The 17,384-nt window shown below is 42.5% G+C and overlaps 1 protein-coding gene across 1 annotated transcript in view; it reads right to left on the reverse strand.

Annotated features, from left to right (window-relative positions):
• Positions 1-222: 222 nt before the first annotated feature.
• map3k5 (mitogen-activated protein kinase kinase kinase 5) overlaps positions 223-17,384 on the reverse strand; it is a 60,569-nt gene continuing 43,407 nt past the window's right edge. Inside the window, exons 14-30 of the mRNA XM_069161871.1 lie at positions 16,141-16,222; positions 14,297-14,430; positions 12,837-12,964; positions 12,559-12,695; positions 11,925-12,030; positions 10,511-10,668; positions 8,102-8,279; positions 7,286-7,303; positions 6,785-6,962; positions 5,993-6,161; positions 5,698-5,883; positions 4,712-4,817; positions 3,543-3,789; positions 3,321-3,433; positions 2,342-2,463; positions 2,124-2,200; positions 223-1,446 (exon numbers count right to left, since the gene is read on the reverse strand). Coding sequence (XP_069017972.1) covers positions 1,386-1,446; positions 2,124-2,200; positions 2,342-2,463; positions 3,321-3,433; positions 3,543-3,789; positions 4,712-4,817; positions 5,698-5,883; positions 5,993-6,161; positions 6,785-6,962; positions 7,286-7,303; positions 8,102-8,279; positions 10,511-10,668; positions 11,925-12,030; positions 12,559-12,695; positions 12,837-12,964; positions 14,297-14,430; positions 16,141-16,222 — 2,200 coding nt within the window. The 3' untranslated portion in view covers positions 223-1,385. The remainder of the gene's footprint in view (positions 1,447-2,123; positions 2,201-2,341; positions 2,464-3,320; positions 3,434-3,542; positions 3,790-4,711; positions 4,818-5,697; positions 5,884-5,992; positions 6,162-6,784; positions 6,963-7,285; positions 7,304-8,101; positions 8,280-10,510; positions 10,669-11,924; positions 12,031-12,558; positions 12,696-12,836; positions 12,965-14,296; positions 14,431-16,140; positions 16,223-17,384) is intronic.

The raw sequence follows: 17,384 nt of genomic DNA on the forward strand, positions 1-17,384 counted from the left end.
TTTTTTTTTTTTTTTTGCATGCTCATAATGCCAGTTTTTATTATTCATTTTGGGAATAAAAACAGCCAGGGAGTAGTTTAGGAATTAAAAAAAAAATAAAAAAAATCCTTACCCCAGTATGAACCTTTAAATCACCTCTCAGTGCCACATTTTCCACCAAACTAACTTTTCAAGAACTTTTCTAACACGTTTTTTTTTTTTTCACAGCTTCATCATGAAAAGTTTTATTTTTTTTTACCAATATAACACAACAATCTTGAATATTTTTTAGATATGAAACAAAACGGACACACAGCTCCCGATTATCCCCCCCTTGTTTCTGACATCATAGTTTAAAATTTAAAAAAAAAAAGAAAAAAAAAAAAGGTCAAGGCTCTTCCATTTGAAATTTCAGATTTTTTCATTGCAACACGCATCTTGATTGAAAGATCATATCTACACACAAGCAAGATAAACACAATTTTGTCAGTGTACAACATTAAAAAAAAAATTAAAAAAAAAAAAATCCGACTGACTGAATATTATCTCCTATGATTCGCGACACTAGAAAATACAATAATGTACAATTCATTTTTCCACGTGTTCATTATAGACTTGGTCCAATTCACTAGTAGCAATATCTTTTTTAAAAGGACATAAATGTCATTCACATAGAATTCTATAACACAATATTTACATGATAAAATTCTTAAAAATAAAATTGTCGGTTCATATTATAAAAGGAAATGTGGAAAAAAAACAAAAAAAAAACAGACAAATGCTTAAATAAGTCTCAGTTTGGATTGGAAAATAAAAAACAAAAACAGGGCATGCGCTGACATCCTTCAGATTACCATGACTATTAAATTAAAACATTTAAATAAAGTAGTGATAAGATGACAAAAAAAAAAATGTTAGTTCACATGTTGTTGAATGTAGTATTTTGTATCTCAGGCTTGGGTTAGAAAAACGGTCAGTCTCCAGTTTTGTAAACATCTTTTAAAGACAGGAGACATTTTTTTTTTGTTGGGACAATTTTCAGGATTTTACAAACTTACTTTTTTTTTTTTTTACATCAGTTGTCACTTTTTAAAACACACCTGTAACAAAAGCTGCGTCGTGTCCATCAGGCGTAACAAAACTAGTGGCACTTCTTAGCAAGTCTTGCTTCCAAAAAAAAAAGAAAAAAAAAAAAGACCTAAGATTCAAAATCCTTGTTTTGGAAATTATAAAATACTCCGGGAGAATCTCGTGTGGGTGGAAAGCTGCTCCGCGCCCGACGCTCGAACGCCGGTTCTTCTCCCTAAAAGTCTTGCTCTTATAAATACTGAGGTAAAGAGGAGAGTGCTGAGTCGTTGGAACAAAAATGTCCTGGCTTCTCTGAGTGGTTGTCGCCACTTAAGGCCTTAGGTTGGCTTCTTCCTGTAGTCTGTGATGGCTTTCCATAGTTTACATAAGACCCCGCCTCTGACATGTCGGGCAGAGAGGAAAAACACAGTTAGGTTACAGCACACAGTGAATTATTAACCATTTATTAAAAAAAACACACAAAAAAAACAAACATCAGAAATTACACTGCACGTCCTTTAAATATAACATTTACAACACAATAGTTTCTATGGTCCCAGGAGTCAAAAGTCATCATTGTCGATTAAAGGTCCCATATTAGACACTTTTTGGGTGTTTTATCTCTTGATATCTATAAGAAGATATTTTTATATCAACATCCTTTTTCGTCTTGAGCTTCTTCGTGGAGGTCCACCAAAGAACAGTCTGTTTTTGCCTCCGTGTCTTTAAGATGCATTGATATCAGTGACCCTCTCTCCTGATTGGTTGACTCCTTTCTGAGTGACACACGCCCAGGCCAACCACAGTGTTTTCTTTGGTCTTGTAGTTCGTTAGCTCTGCGATCGAACGCATAAAAAAAAGCTCGGATGGTGAGCTGTTGCTCAGGGTGGGCATGTGACACGGGGGGGGAGTTTGTGATGTCACAAACTCACCCGTGTCACAGCACAGTTGCTGGATACAGGCGGCTGTGTGCAGTTCTGCCTAGACTCACTCACCAGCATCTATATTGGTGACGAAATACTGAATGCAGAAGTGAAACTGTCACAAAGCTGCAAAAAAAAAAAAAGGTTTACTACCTCAGTCTTAAACTCTTCAGGTCGTCTCTTGTTACATCGTGGAGGATGTCGTTCAGTGTATACTCCTCGTTCAGTATCTACAGAAACATAATGAAGGAATTTTTACAGGAGATTAAAAAAAAAAAACAAGTTAAATGTTCTCAGGTTGGTTACCTGCTGTTCTTTAGAGCTCAGTTTACTTTAATTTAGTTGAAAAGCACACGCTGTTTGACACCCACCCTGTCTATGGAGTCCTGGTCCGCACCGTGAAGCCTCAGCCAGCCGGTCAGCTCTGGGTCTTCACGTCTCTCTGCAGGTTGACTCCTCTTTTCCTCCGGGCCCTCTGACGATGTGGGGGCGTCTAAAGGAGAAAATAATTTAGCACACTCGGCCGATTTATCAACGTCCACAGCTTTATGACTCAGTTTACCGTCATATCGGTCCAGACTCACGTAACGTATGTACAAAGATCAAAAAGTTCTTAGACGGCTCCTGTCGTGTACAAACAGGAAGCAGCACCGGGACTGTAACCTCAATGAGTAACGTCGGTTTCGTGACACTGGTTCAGCACAGATGAACTGTTTGTGTACTTTTGAGGCTTCAAGCTTTAGCACCACATCTGTATAAGCTAAATACTGTAGTAGGATCAGCTTCCAAACTTTTTGTGATATCACAAATCTTAGTACCGCCCCTTAAAATCTGATTCTCAAGTTTCTTCCATCGGCAGATAAACGAGAGTTTTAAACTCTGCACACGAATCATTCTGCACAGTTAAACTCAAACGTTCAACTGTAGGAAGATGAAGAATTCAGTATTGAGAGGAGGACCACTTTAAATTTTGAAGTTCAAAATGTTGAGTTGAGCTTAATTTAAATTGCAACACGAGCACTGTCAATGTCGGCGCAGGGAGTTTGTCCTGACAGAAAGGCTCCCATCATCGCTGCACGACACAGCAACACCACCACGTCAGCGGGTGGAGCTGCTTCGGTACCGGAACCGCTGATCAGAGCAGCCAATTTAGAGGCAGAAGTCACCCAATTAGCACCTCTGGTAGGTGATAAGAAACAGCTCCGGTCTTGTTCCTGTCATGACTTTTATAAAGCGGAGGAAGTAGCAGCAGAAGCAGAAAAGGTGGAGCTGGTTTTGCAGAGAGAGGGTGCAAAAAAAAAAAGAAAAAAAAGAAGAAAAAAAAAGGTGCATTTCAGTAAAAGTAGAGACCTGCAGGCTCAGATCGCAGCCGCAGCAATCGGATCTCCTGCTCTCTCTCCTCCAGCACTTGTTGCAGGATGGTCTGATACTCTCGCTCCTTCTCCAGCAGCTGTTCCAACAGCCTGGAAGAGAAAGAAACACAAAGACGTTATCACCAAAAAACAGGAAAGAATCACGAATGGGTCAAAGCTGACTGGGTGAAATGATTCCGGCTGCCGAATGACGTCTAACCTGTTGGTCTGCAGCTTCATGCGGCCCAGCTCCATGCTCACCGAGCGCTGCGCGTTGTTGTGGGACTCGTGGGAGACGGTGGAGCTGAGCGTGCTGATTCCCGACGTGGCCACCGTGTCGTCGTGGGCGGCGACGGGAGGCGCCCGGTTTTGGTGGGCGGAGTTCCTGTCCGGCTCGCCGTCGTCGTCGACGTCCTCCTGATCGGCGGGGTCGCTCTCCGAGGCCAGGCTGAAGTGAGGCCGCAGCTCTGAGCGCCGGAGTTAAAGACACGCCGGGATTAAAACTCCACGAAAGCGGCGGGATGGATGAGACGTAGCTAATCTGATTACGTAGATCCTAATACAAATACAGCGATTTTATTAATCAATCTTTTTAATCGTTGATTGAGAAGAAAGTAACTGGTTTTCAAATGTCTGGATTTTCAGCTTTTTATATCTTTATGAAGTTGTGACCTAAATGTTTGGGTTTGGATCATTAGTTGGACATTTTTGAGCTACTAATCGTGATTTATATTTTTTGACATGTTCAAGACTAAATGATTAATAGATTAACAGTAAAAATAATCAGGTTAATCAATCATGAAAATGACTCATTAGTTCTAGGCTCATTCAAAGTTAATCATCACTAATTAGCTTTAAAAAGCTTTTTGATCCACAATAAAATCTAATACTTCCAAGCGTTTGCTTTAAACTATATTTATCACAGGTTTCAATCAATATCTGGTATTGATGACAGTAGATGTCCTGTCGGGTGAACCTCAAACAAGATGTTGGGTTACTTCGTAAAGCAGGTAATAGTCTGAAGCATGAAAAAAAAAAATCAGATAAAAACGTAATAGCGATGCAAACACTCGGCTTTGTCGGCGTTAACGCACAATGCTGACGCAAACAGGGAGGCGAAATAAGAGTATCGTCTGGTATCAAATGCAAAAGTCAACTTATCACCTGGAAGTGTTTTAACAATTTAACTCTTGTGATAAAAACACAAAATGTCGAAAGCTTCTCCTACGAACTGAACGAAGTTCTTCCTGTTTCTCTGCGTTTCGACTGTCACCCGACACTAAAGGTCTATCGTGCATCTCGGCTGTCGTCCCTTCACATCCCAACTTCAAACTCTGCGGCTAAAAGCCGTGACCACACTACCGGCCGCTTCGGTCCTGATGATGTTACCTGGCACCAGGATGGTGATGGCCGTCTGCACGGCTTTGCGGATGATGTTGTCCAGCGCGAACATCCAGTGAGGCTTGATGTTGTGGTTTCGCAGCACTTTGTTCACCTGGAAAACACGAAGATGAATATTTGATCATTTTCCTTTCAGAGATTTATTTGCTGCGTTCTTTACTATATTTCATTTTCACGGTTTTCTCTTTATTTGATCTGCTACATTAATAAAACATCCCCAAAGGGTTTTTTAAAGCACCACATTTTTTTTGTTTGTTAATATTTTATTATATTATCATATACTATAAACCAGAATATGAACCTTCGTCTACTCTAAAACTCTTTTCACTGATGACCACCAGGGGGCATCAGAGCCTCATTTTCCTCCAGGATTATGCAATACCCCTCTCAAATATGAAAACAACCACTTGTGCAGGGTGTCATGTCATCTGCATAACTGCATTTCTGAGGGGAAGAGCAGATGAAAGCTTTTCTTTTCTTTTTTTTTTTACAGAAGGTGTAATTACTCCTGATAGACTCCCCCTTTTACCGCCTCACCTAAAGGTTAGGAGTATTTCACAGTTATCTGTCTGTCTGTGTGTGTGTGTGTGTGTGTGTGTGTGTGTGCGCGTGTGTGTACGGCAGGAGCAGCGACGAGGCGGCCTGATGCTGTCTGTAAAATGACAACAATTGCACTGACGTGTTCGGAGCCCATCGTTTATTCACAGGCTGGAAGCAAAGCGCAGGAAATCATGTAACAGGGGAGCCAGGAGGGGGTTGGGTAAGCAGCCTGTGAGGGGAATTACAGTAACAGATAATTCCTCGGAGGAACAGCTTGTTATTTTACTTATGAACCAAAACTGGTTGCAGCAAGTATTTCGGTTGTCCTGTTTGATATGAGACGTGAGATGAAATGCAGCTCAGATCTGTTCTTTTTAAAAAAAAATTTTTATTAACCCCTCTCTGCAACAGTATTCATTCGTGTTCCCACTTACAGCGTCCTGGAAGCCGAACAGCACGACCTGCAGCTGGCTGATGGCGGTGCTGTCGAAGTCCAGCTCCAGCTTGAGTTGCGACAGGGTGTTGGCGATGATCTTCCTGTCCGCCATGCGAACAAAGTCGGCCAGACTCGCCACCAGGGTGGAGATGTGCTGAGGCTTCAGCTTCATCTCCTCGGAGCCCTGGAGGTGGGAGAGCGACACGAACAAGCATTTGTTGTTGTACGTTGTGGATCTCGCTCTGTCTGACTACACTGATGGGTTTTTTTCCCCGTTTTTTTCCCGTTCCCACCTGTGTGATGGCGTCCATCAGGTTGGCCACCACCTTGTCCTGGTCCTCGGTCAGGATGTGGTGCAGCGTGGCTCGCCTCTCGCTGTCCTTCCGGAGCATAAAGAAGCCAGAGTCCTTCTCATCGGGAGACGGAGGGGCGCTGTGGTCCTCGAAGTTCTCCACTGGGATGCTGAGCAGGAAAAAAAAATAAATCAAAATTTTGGATTTAAAAGTTTGAAGTTGGTAGTCTCTGACTGTTGAGGTCAGGTCTAATTGAATGATGTGTTCTTTCTTTCTTTGTCTTTTGCAAACAAAAACATGAATACAAAGCTGAGTGTTTTGCATGTGCAAGTTTCATGTACATTTGACTTGCTAATACTGAAGTTTCGAGCTCTAAAGAGCAGTGCAAACAATAACTATGGCCTCTGCAGCTTAGTGGTGCTTCAATAATTATTTTTAAAACAAATTTGAAATAGAAAACGTTCCCATTGAAAGGCAGTCTGTCTGTAACTGACCGCTTTAGGGTTTTAATTTTTCTTTTTCTTTGACAGCTCAAACATTTTGCCTTATTTTGATATTTAAACTGTTTAAATTGGAGCCGTTTCTAAACAGTCGACCATCTTGTGACACAAACACTCTGAGCTTCACATACTGTAGACAACTGGCTCAGTGTAAATCAATACTACAACCATGAGGTGATAAATACAACAACTGTATGAAGTCAAGCTAATACAAAGCAAGATGTTTAAGTAAATGGCCTCTGTGACCCCCTTTCACTTCGACAAAACCCCGTCAAGGTGGCAGTCGTTGTACCTGAGGAAGAGCGACCGGGGCCCCTTGACGTCCCGCTCGCTGTAGCACTTGACGCTGGGCTTGAAGATGAAGGGGTTGGTGTTGAGGTCGTTGTCAGGGGAGACGGAGCCGTACTCGCTGCTGCTGCTGGTGTCCTCCACCACCACCGGCACCGGCAGGGAGATGCTGCGGAGGTACTCTGAGGGACACAGCGAACGCAAGGTAAAGCGTTGTTTAAGGACTACTGGCTTCCTTCCTCTGATGCATCTGGCAGGAAATTACCATCATGAATAACTTATGAAACGGAATCTAAAGACATCTTGTTGTGTACAGTCTGTTTAGAGGTCCTTGGCAAAGGCCGAGTAATACAAGGTAGGAGGAAGATAATAAACTGTAGCCTGAATACTCCTCAGCAAAGCATGCAGATGTTTCATGGAACTGGCATGCAGTTCATGAAGTCGTCCCACTCGTGGTGCAAAAAAAAAAATAAAGAGAAGAGGTGTAGATAGCAAAATGACTCACCTGACCCCGGTGATAGAGCTGCAGTGGAAAAACAGAAAATATGTGTCAGCAATTAAAAACTACAACAAAACAGAGCAGGATTTCCATGTAAGACTGGCAGGAGAACATTTCCCAGCATGCAGCGGGGCGCAAGCTGCAGAAGAGCAGGGGAACATGAGGGCATCGCTGCTGTGGGGTGGAAACGAGCAGAGAGACTCTTCCAGATATCCAGACACGGAAGAGGAGGAGGAGGAAGAGGAAGAGGATGTTGTCACAAAAGATAAAAAAACAGGCTGCACTATGAGGGCTTTACGAGATGTGGCGCTCCGAATAATAAACTCCGGTCTCGGTTCATCTAAAGGAGACTCAACGTGACATTTCAGGAATAAAGTAACTTAGTTTTACTGTGAACGGACGATCTTTCAGATACAACTGTTGTTCAGGTATATATATATATATATATGACATATGATATATATATACAAAGATGAGACTGTTGGGAAGATCATCATTAAAAAGTAAAACATTTAATTATTATTATTATTTTTTTTTTTTAAATTGAAACATATTAACTGAACATCCAACGAAAAATGTACTTCGTTGTCCTCCGCCGTGTCCGGAAACGTCAGCGAACACGTCCCAACTCGTTAACCTCGACGCTTATAAAAACAAATTCGGGTTTCGACGTCGTGGATACCACAAGGGGGCGCCGTTCACACGGACTCCCCTCGTGTCCGCGGTAAATACGACCCCCATCTGAACTCAGCATTAGCGCCAAACAAAAAAAAAAACAATACCGGGTTCAGAAGAACGCTATCGACGGGAGCCGAAACCCACCGGTGAAGCTGCCCTTGCTCTTCTTCTTGCGGCTGGTGACGGTGAGGAACTCGTCGGTGAGCAGGTCGAGGGCGGTGGCCCGGCGGTCCGGGTCGGGCTCGAAGCAGCGCAGGATGAAGGCTTTGGCCTCCGGCGACATGGACTCCGGGATCTCGGGATGGATCTTGAACATACCCACCTGCAAGCGAACGACACACGCACACCGTCTTGAGCCTGAACTTCCAGATACAGGCGAGTCTGAAGTAATAAGTAATAAGTGAGTAAACGTATAGACAAGTGTCTACGCAGTTTGACTATACGAGACGATGCTTCGGGCTCAGCTGTAGCTCGAGGCGGCAGTTGAGAGCAACAAAGACTGTCATTGGCATCAAGATGAACACAAGAAATTCCTGTTATTGATGTTGAGGAATGTTGATATAAGATTAGCGGGGAGATGCCGCTCCCATGAGACATTCCACAAGTATGAGTGAAGAGCCCAGCAGGACTGTTTAAAAGGACTCTACATGCCAGACGTGACACCGGATCTCCTTCAGATGATGATGATGATGATGATGATGATGGGATTGTACTTGCTTTGTTTCATAAATTCTCTGATCCCTGTCCAAAAAAACCAACCAAAAAAAAAACCAAACACAGACAATCTGTGAGCACATCCAAGTTTCTACTTTAATGTTTACTTTACTACGAGCTATATGAGGTACAGTAACATACGCCTCCTTGTTTGGATTCACACAGCCCTCTAATTAAAACGCATAATATGGAAAATTCCACGATTTTTTTTTTTTTTTTTGGGGGGGGGGGGTGGGGGGAGGGGGCTTTGACAGGAGCTCTGTAATGCTTTCCAGACATTACTTAAACATCTCCACTGCCCTTAATGGGCCGCACATGGCTTCAGAACGATAATTCACTTTACATTTTTCCGTCCGGAGCAAACGTGCCGTGTAAACTGGGAAGATTTCAAACAGAGACACGTGCACGGCGGAGGATGAGGCGAGCCCGTGGAAACGTTTCCGCTTCTCGCCGGGCTGCAAATGTTTGTTTATGCTCACACGAACCGTTCGTGCACGGACGGTGTTTGGAGTTTTCTGCCGGGCTCCGTCACGTTACAGGCTGCAGGTGCAGAACAGCTGACTTGATGGTTTCGTTTCCATCGAAAAAGGGGAAGCGATGCGACACCTGCTGATTATTTCATTCGACGCCTTTTTAAAATGAGTATCTTTTTAAGGCAATGAATGAACTAACAAGTTCACATAAAGTGGATTTTAAATGGTTCGGGCGGGTGGAGGAGGCTTTGCACGACGCTCCCTATGAAGCTGGTATAGTTTACATGTACGGGAGGTTTTCCGTAAACAGCCACGGGTCTGTGTGAGGTTTGACAAATGCTAAATGCTCCTGCCTGGTGCCATCGTGGAGGTCTGAAGGAGAAGCAGCCGTTTACAATTTGCAGCTTTAATCAGCCAATTAAAAAAAATACAACCTGAAACAAATTGCGGTGGTTGGAAAGGCCGTGCGGTGTCATGAGGTAGTGTTTTATTCCAGACGGCTACACGGCCTCTCTCAATGCAAGTCCTCCTCCACAGCTCTTTGCTATTGGTTTAATATTCATGTTATGTGAAAAGCAGCTGAGTCGGCTTCATTAACTAACCATGACTTTGCAGTCTGGAAATGGATTTTTTTTTTGTTATAATATTTATTATTTTTCAGTGAATAGTTACGCAAAGGCTCAATAGGATCGCAATAATGGGAAAAAAAACTGAAAAAAAAATCCCAATGATAATTACATAAGTGGAAAAGTATTAAGAAACAATAAGCATTTTCAGTGCGTTTTACTTAATTTTTTTTTTTATCTCGGCTTTAGATTAATTCTTGCATATTTTCTTGCATGATTTTGCAGGTTTTAGGGCCATTTCAGACCATTTCACTTTAACAGGTCTGGCTGTTGTCATGATTGACTGCTAACCATTAACAGCTGACTTCATGTCAACAGTCGTTTCCATGGTAACGTACCGCAGTTACCTTCCTCAGAAATCGAAGAGACGGAGCATTTTGTCTGACCTCATTTTCATGCCAGAAAAAAAAAAACCTTGAGTTTCAGTGCACTGAATGCAAAAGGATGATGTGGTTTCTTTTATGCATAACGCTGGGTATGGTAACAACAGGAAGTTGATGGTCAACTCTTTTAAGTTAACGCAACCTTAAAAAAAAAAATTAGCACACATTAGACACTTCACTTTATCAAGTGATCGCAATCGCCAGCTCTCAAACTATCGGTTTTCTTGACAAGACACGAGAAGATGGAAGATGTGGCTTTAAAAACAGCTGCTAATCAACTCGCCACACCCTGCTGTCTAAAAATAGACTCGTTACCTGGTGGGAAAATGTGAACGTGTCGCTGCTAATGTCTCTCACCTTGAACATGGCAGCTTGTGGTTCTCCCAGTTCATAGAAAGGTGGTTTACCGGTGGCCATCTCTATGATGGTGCAGCCCAGAGACCAGATGTCCGCCGGTTTGCCGTATCCCCGAGGACCCTTGTCTATGATTTCAGGAGCCATGTATTGCAATGTGCCTGAAAAACAACACATAAAAAACCCCCCAAGAAAACATAAAAAATACTGGCACAAAACCCTCGTAGAAAAGCAAACTTCTTTGTAGTGATTAAATGAACAAAATTAACAAATGTCAACATGTTGATGGTGGGCGGATTCTGCAAATAGTGAAGATACCCAGATGAGCTGTCTGCTGCTGCTTCCTGTCTTTATGCAATGCGAAGCTAACTGACTGTAGTGATAAGATTTATCTATCCGACATGAAGGTGGTGTCGGTCTTCACAACTAACTCTTGTGCAGAAAGAAAAAGCTAACTCTGGATTAACTACGTGCAGTTAACACATGTCAATGATTTGTCGAACCTGCCTTCTGTTGCACTTTTGTAAATAATGATCAAATCAGCGTTGCAGATAATCTTTCCTGCAAGTGCGTCTACAAAACCGCTAAAAATAACTTCCGCCTGCATTCGCGTGTGTGCAAAGTGCACTTGAATAAATATTCAAGGTACAAAGTGTGCGCTAGGTAAACATCGGCGTCACCGGCGTGTGAATGGACTGATGTAAATGGCAAAAATAGCTTGAATAAGACCTAATTTTAAGTTACCTCTGCCTCTAGGTGATGACACAATTCCTGCGAGTGACCAATCAGGTTGCAGGAGCTTCACCCGGGCTTACGGCCTCGTGCAGAGCAAAGAGTCTCAGCGTTGCCAGTTAATCACAGCTGAGTCCAAAGTAACAATCTTCAGATCCCCTCTGAAAGGACTCTTTTGTTCTAATAATAGCCCACCGGCTGCTTTTCTTGCTCCTCGAGCACTGAGCTAAAAATGGACAGTGACACATTTATAGCAGGCGTGGGCTTTAAAAAAAAAAAAAAGGAGTAGCCCAGTTTCCTGAAAGAGCTCCACCGTTCAGGGTAAGTCCCTGTCTGCACCAATCAGCCGACATGACGGGGCCCCAGACCCGCCACGGTCTGACCGCAGCCTCGGGCCGAACCCGGCGTCTGTGAACAGTCAGCTATTCTCGGTGATGTCACCGACTGGCCGAGGACCCGAGACTGCTCTGAAAATAGTGTCAGCCAAAGACACAGCAGCTTCTGTCCGGGGTTTAACTCGACTTCTATTTATGGCCACTACCGAGCAGAGTTTAGTCTGAAGTTGTTTCAGGAAAAGGTTTATTCTGGGGCGCGTCGGAGGGGTTTCAACAGACGTCTCTCCAGCCTGTTCAGATGTTTGTGTTGCATGAGAAGAGGAGACAGTGACGGTGTGTCTGAGGCGTACCTGTGAACGTCTCAGTGCAGGGGTTGATCCCGGCCAACCTCTTGGATGTGCCAAAATCGGATATCTTCAGGACGCCGCTGTAGGTGTTGATGAGGACGTTATCGCCCTGCGGAGTGAAAAAAAAAAGAAGAAGCCGATGAGAACACATCCACCCGCTGCGATACCTGATGATCACGACAAAACAGCAGGTTACAACACGGCTCGGCCCAGTCAAAACAAAGTGATTAACATCCACTAATGACGCTTACATGACCGAGCTGTCAAATGAGGTGGAGGTATAGGGACGGGGCTGCTGACCCTAATGAGCGTCTGTGATGGGGACGTTATCAGTGTTGTTTGTTATAACGCAGATAAAACAGGTCTTACTTAAGAGAAAGGGATTTCTGTCGGAGCCAATAAGCTCTGGAGAAAACCGCTGAAACGCTGTGGGCAGCTCTAGACAAATTAGACAAATCTAATTTCCTGTTTACCGAGAGTCGTTTTCCGAGTTTGAACGTGCGGTGAGGGATTTACCGCAAACTTTTAAAACAAAAAAAACTCTGCAGGCTATGAATCTTTTTTTTTTTTTTTTTTTTTTACTGTGAAACTTCCTCTCGGTGCCAAAATATAAAAGAATATAAAAACTGCGAGTTACCTTGATGTCTCGGTGCGCGATCTGGTTGTCGTGCAGGTACTTGAGCCCCTCCAGGATCTGCCGCGTGTAGAAGCCGATGGTGGACTCGTTGTTTTTCAGCGGGCCCCACTTGGACCTCAGCAGCGCGGACAGACTCCCTTGAACACGACGGGACAAAAGCGCAACAGCGATCAATACGACGCTCAATACAGATTAGCAGCAGCGGACCGATTCGGCCTTCACATTCGGAGAGTCGTGTCGGCACGCGCAGGCGTTCGGATAATTCGCCGCCGTCTCACCTCCTGGCACCTGCTCCATGAAGATCTTGATGAAGCCGTTCTCGCTGATGGAGCCGAGGTACTGGACGATGTTCTTGTGCTTTAAGTGCTTGTGGAGGGCGATCTCCTCGTGGAGCGGCTGAGAGTACCTGCATCGAAAAAACAACCACCCGTTTAAAATGCAGAAAAGCTGAACACTTTCACCACCAGGAAGCAGGTCAGATACTGTGTGTAGATGGAGCTGGAAAAAGTACCAATGTAGGATATTAAAGCACTAAAGGAGGTGAAGCACTGAGGACCTCTGAACTCTAAAAAAAAAAAAATACAGATAGTATGTTTCTCTTTTTTTAATCTCTCCACAGATTTTTCACAGTTTTGTTCAGCTTTGTTGGGATTTGAAGGAGCTGAACTTTTGTTTTCGGTGAAGTTGGTTACAATCATTCATATGTAAAAAAAAAAAAAAAAGAAAAAAAAAAGAGGAGGGCTTCCTATTTTAATTGAGTACTTATTGACAAATTAAATTTCATTTTAAATTTGTGGATTTTCAGATTTAAGATTGTGGGAGAATATTGCACTTGATATGATATGTGTACATATGTTTTTTGTTTGTTTTTTTGCATAAGTATGTTAATGAGGATGTCATGTCACTGTCTTAAAACGCGTGAACACAGGAATCCAAAACTCGACAACAAAACACTGAACCAGTTAAAGACACAGGAATCCTGATATTTGACCAGAAGAACACGTCCCTCTGAAATATGAAAGAATGCCTGCCAGCAATTTATATTCACATTCAGCTCTCTGCACGAATCACACCTTCTCTCTTTCTCGTCTTCTCCCCGTCTTGAGATTTCAGTCCACTCCTGAATTATTTACCCAGATTCTCCACATTCTTCGCAGCTGAGCGCCCCGCCGACTCGCTGATGTGATTAGTGGAAAGCATCGAGTCTGTGAGAAAGTCTCGTAGTCTTGAGATGAGTAGGTAGAACCGCGAAGGAGACGAGCGTTTTTTTTTTTTTTTTTGAGCGGAGACAGTGATGGAAATAAAAAAAAAAAAAAAAAAAAAAAAAAAAAAAAGGCAGAGGGTGGGAGTTTGGCTTCACAGCTCTCCACTAACCAGCCACTCAAACTGAATATCAGAAAGCACCGGGGACAATGCTGATCTCTCTCAGCGGGACAAAAAGCAGCACTTTTCTGAATGATGCTCGACGGCATTAACAACTCAGACGCTTGTTGACATGGAGGCTGGGATTCAGTCTGTGTACTGTACGACCAACTGATAATAAATGTCCCAAAGATGGATTCAAATCAAAACTTTATCCACGTCAGTCTGCCGGTTAGATTGTTAAATATTCTGTACATGAATAAGCGGAGCGAGACGAGTGCTTACATCACATGACTTCTTCTGTGGTAACGACAGTGTGAAACTTTGCAGAGTGACAAAAAAAAAAAAAGAAAAGAAAAAGAGCCCTCTGTCTGACCTGCTGTCTCTCTCTGGTATTTCCTTGATGGCCAGTCGGACCTGGTTGCTGAGGTCCCGGCCCGCGTACACCACACCAAACGTGCCTTTTCCCAGAACCACCCTCTCTCCGTGCTCATCGTACTCGTAGTCGTACTGCGGAGACAAAAGAAACACGCGCAGTCGTTTAAAAGTGATACACGGTACTCAATATTAAGACGTAACGGACATGATCAACGGTAGTAGTATTTAATCACAGATTAATGCAAACCGGATTCTCTGAAATCATCAATCTTATTGCATTTTGCTAATATAATCTAAAATAATATAATAATAAAGAAATCTGGGTTGTTATATAGACAACTTGAATCAATTTTTACATCCTTTAAGAACATCTCAAATCTAAATAGATTAAATCAAATAAAAATAGCTGTATTTTTTGTTTTTAAATTCAATAGATATAACATGTTTTCTTTGTATTGTTACACAAAAAAAATTCTTACATGTAATTGTCACCCTTAATAAAGACAAAAAGATGAAAAGTACAATAAAACAGTGATTCTATGTTTGTTTCTTTGTTTATTTACACCTTAAAATCCGTGTTAAGGTAAATCTGAACACATCCAAACCCACTTTATTCTGTGTTTTTTTGTACTGTGTTACTTTTCAATTCATTTGCGGGATGAATGTTCTGCTGTTACTGAACCCATTTTGCTGCTGTTTTTCTTTCACCTGTTGCTCAAATCCAACTAATCAGCACTTCTTTTCTATCCATAAAAACCCGATTAGATCAGATCGCCTTAAACCGGTTACAACGACTCCTTGAGGATGAAACTTTAACAAGAGCTGCTCTGTTACAAAATACTTTCTTTCTGAACCACGTGACTCATGTTTACAAGGAAGCAGACTCCAGTTTTAAGTTGTGTTGTTGGGAGACAGTTGAGTGTCCCTCCGTTCAGCTAACAGACACGTGTATAAACATCCCTCCGAGAGAAACCTGTTTGACATTTGATCCGTGTCATGCTGAGTCAAAGAGGGCACGGCGGCATTTTGCATAATTAGCTGTTCTTTCTCCTCGGGCTCTGCTGGGAAGACAGGTGAATGCAGCAGCAGGTGTCTGTTCTGCACTGTCAAAGCACACAAAGCAGACGAACCAAATCCAGGCTTTTTCCCAGCAGGTCGCTGCTCATTTCTGAGTGTTTGCAGCTGAGATTTGATCCACTTACTTCCCTTTTTACTGTGCTGAACTGGATTACAAAAACCAAATGGAAAATCTGATAAAAAAAATAAATAAAAGAGCAAATAAACGCACTGAAAAATCTGTTGTTCAATAAATAAATCATACATTCTGCATGAAAAAACACAGTCAGTAACAAAGAACATGTTGAAATATGTTTTTTTGTCTTTGTTTTTCACCTTCAGTACTTCAATCTTTTTGATGGAGACAGCAAAAGCACATCATGTTTTCTGTGACATTACAGAAGCAGGCAAAGTGCACTTTAGAAACAGAACAGGATGTTGCGAAACAATGAAAAGCAACAAACGCATACAATTTTTCTTGGTATCAATGCATTAAAAAAAGAGTTGCAGATGTAGATTCAGGAAAAGTTATGTTTATGTATGTATTTCTGCCTCACTTGATTCGCTCGTGGTAATTACAGGCTTCACAGAGAAGCCTGTGGAGTATAAACATGTTTAAAACCCACACAGACTATTATTTTAGTCCAAGAAATGACAGCTGAGGTTGAAATGTGCCACGAGCCCAAAAAAAACCAAACACAAACAAAACCACTTCAGAAAAACATTCCGATAAAAGCAAAGTTTTGAAGGCTGACAGCGAATGAAAACAGACTTCAGTCGTCTCACCTCTAAGGCATCTGTGTCACAGTCACCTTCCTCGGGACCTTTCCAGGCTTCTTCGGCTATGCTGTTTACCAGATCACAGAATCTGCCGAAGGAAAGTCGGGTCAGAATACAGATAACAGACAGCATGTATGTACACACAGCTTCATGAGGGCAGTTCAAACTGTACAACACGCTCTGTAACTATGAGGACAGTGACAGTTTGTTTCAACTTTCACCACATTCGATTTTAACTTCAAAAATGACGATTTAAATGTAATACACATAAAATACAGGAAAGGGGGCGGTAGAGGTAAAAACAACAACAACAACAACAACAACAAAAAAGACTAAAATATAAAAAAATAATAACTAAGAGTTGAGAGTTATTGGTGGAAGTATTCATAGAGAATTTGATTTGATGAATTTCATTGGCCAATATTGGCCTATCAGACGTATCTGCAGTAACGCACATGTTTGCGTGAAAACAGAACATAATGCAGAACAAGAGAAGTCCTGCCCCGACTGATGAGTTTTAATTAAAGATTTGACGACATTTAAAAGAACCGCACCAGCTGTTCTGCGTGTCGGAGCCTATTTAGGACTTGAAGACGCAAATATTACTGTTGTTGTGAAGTAATGCAGCAGTGGAGCCTTTTAAAAATCTTACGCCACAACAATTTATGTAATGAATGACTTGATGGATTAGACTAGAGTGTGTTGAGTATCAATTTGTTATTGTTCACATAAAAGCAGCTTCATCCGCTGGCTGGGTGGAGCTCAGCTATGTGAATAAATGTTACAGTGTCTGAAAAATGCACGAGCCGCTCTTGGACACTTTCATTTTGTCAAAGTGTCTCTCAGAGAAAAAAAAAAGAAAAGGTGGCGACCCCCGGATTAGACAACATAATCAATTTGTGGTCGATCGTTTAAAACCCGCACACACATGTTTTTCTTATATTCCTTGATCCAACGGATAACCTCAGTAAATAGAGACATTTTTAAATCATTAAGGTCTAAAATGATTGAAAAGTCCTTTAACGTGCAGGATCTGCACGTTTTGTCGGCGATCCATTTGATACGTATTGGGTTCGAGCGGTGTCGGTGAGCTGCTGTCCTCCTCCAGACGAGGTTGCAAACTTGTTTACGTGCACACCTCCCACACGAATACATACGTACGGTGACCTTTAGAAGTCTCACCGCACACAAGCTGTGAATTAGCAGGTCGCCCCGTCGCGCTGTCACACGGCACGGCCGCAGGTGTCCGA

The sequence above is a fragment of the Embiotoca jacksoni genome, unplaced genomic scaffold (genome assembly GCF_022577435.1).
Source record: "Embiotoca jacksoni isolate LCO1_2020_lvr unplaced genomic scaffold, fEmbJac1.0.p SCAF_29, whole genome shotgun sequence".
Lineage (NCBI taxonomy): Eukaryota > Metazoa > Chordata > Actinopteri > Embiotocidae > Embiotoca > Embiotoca jacksoni.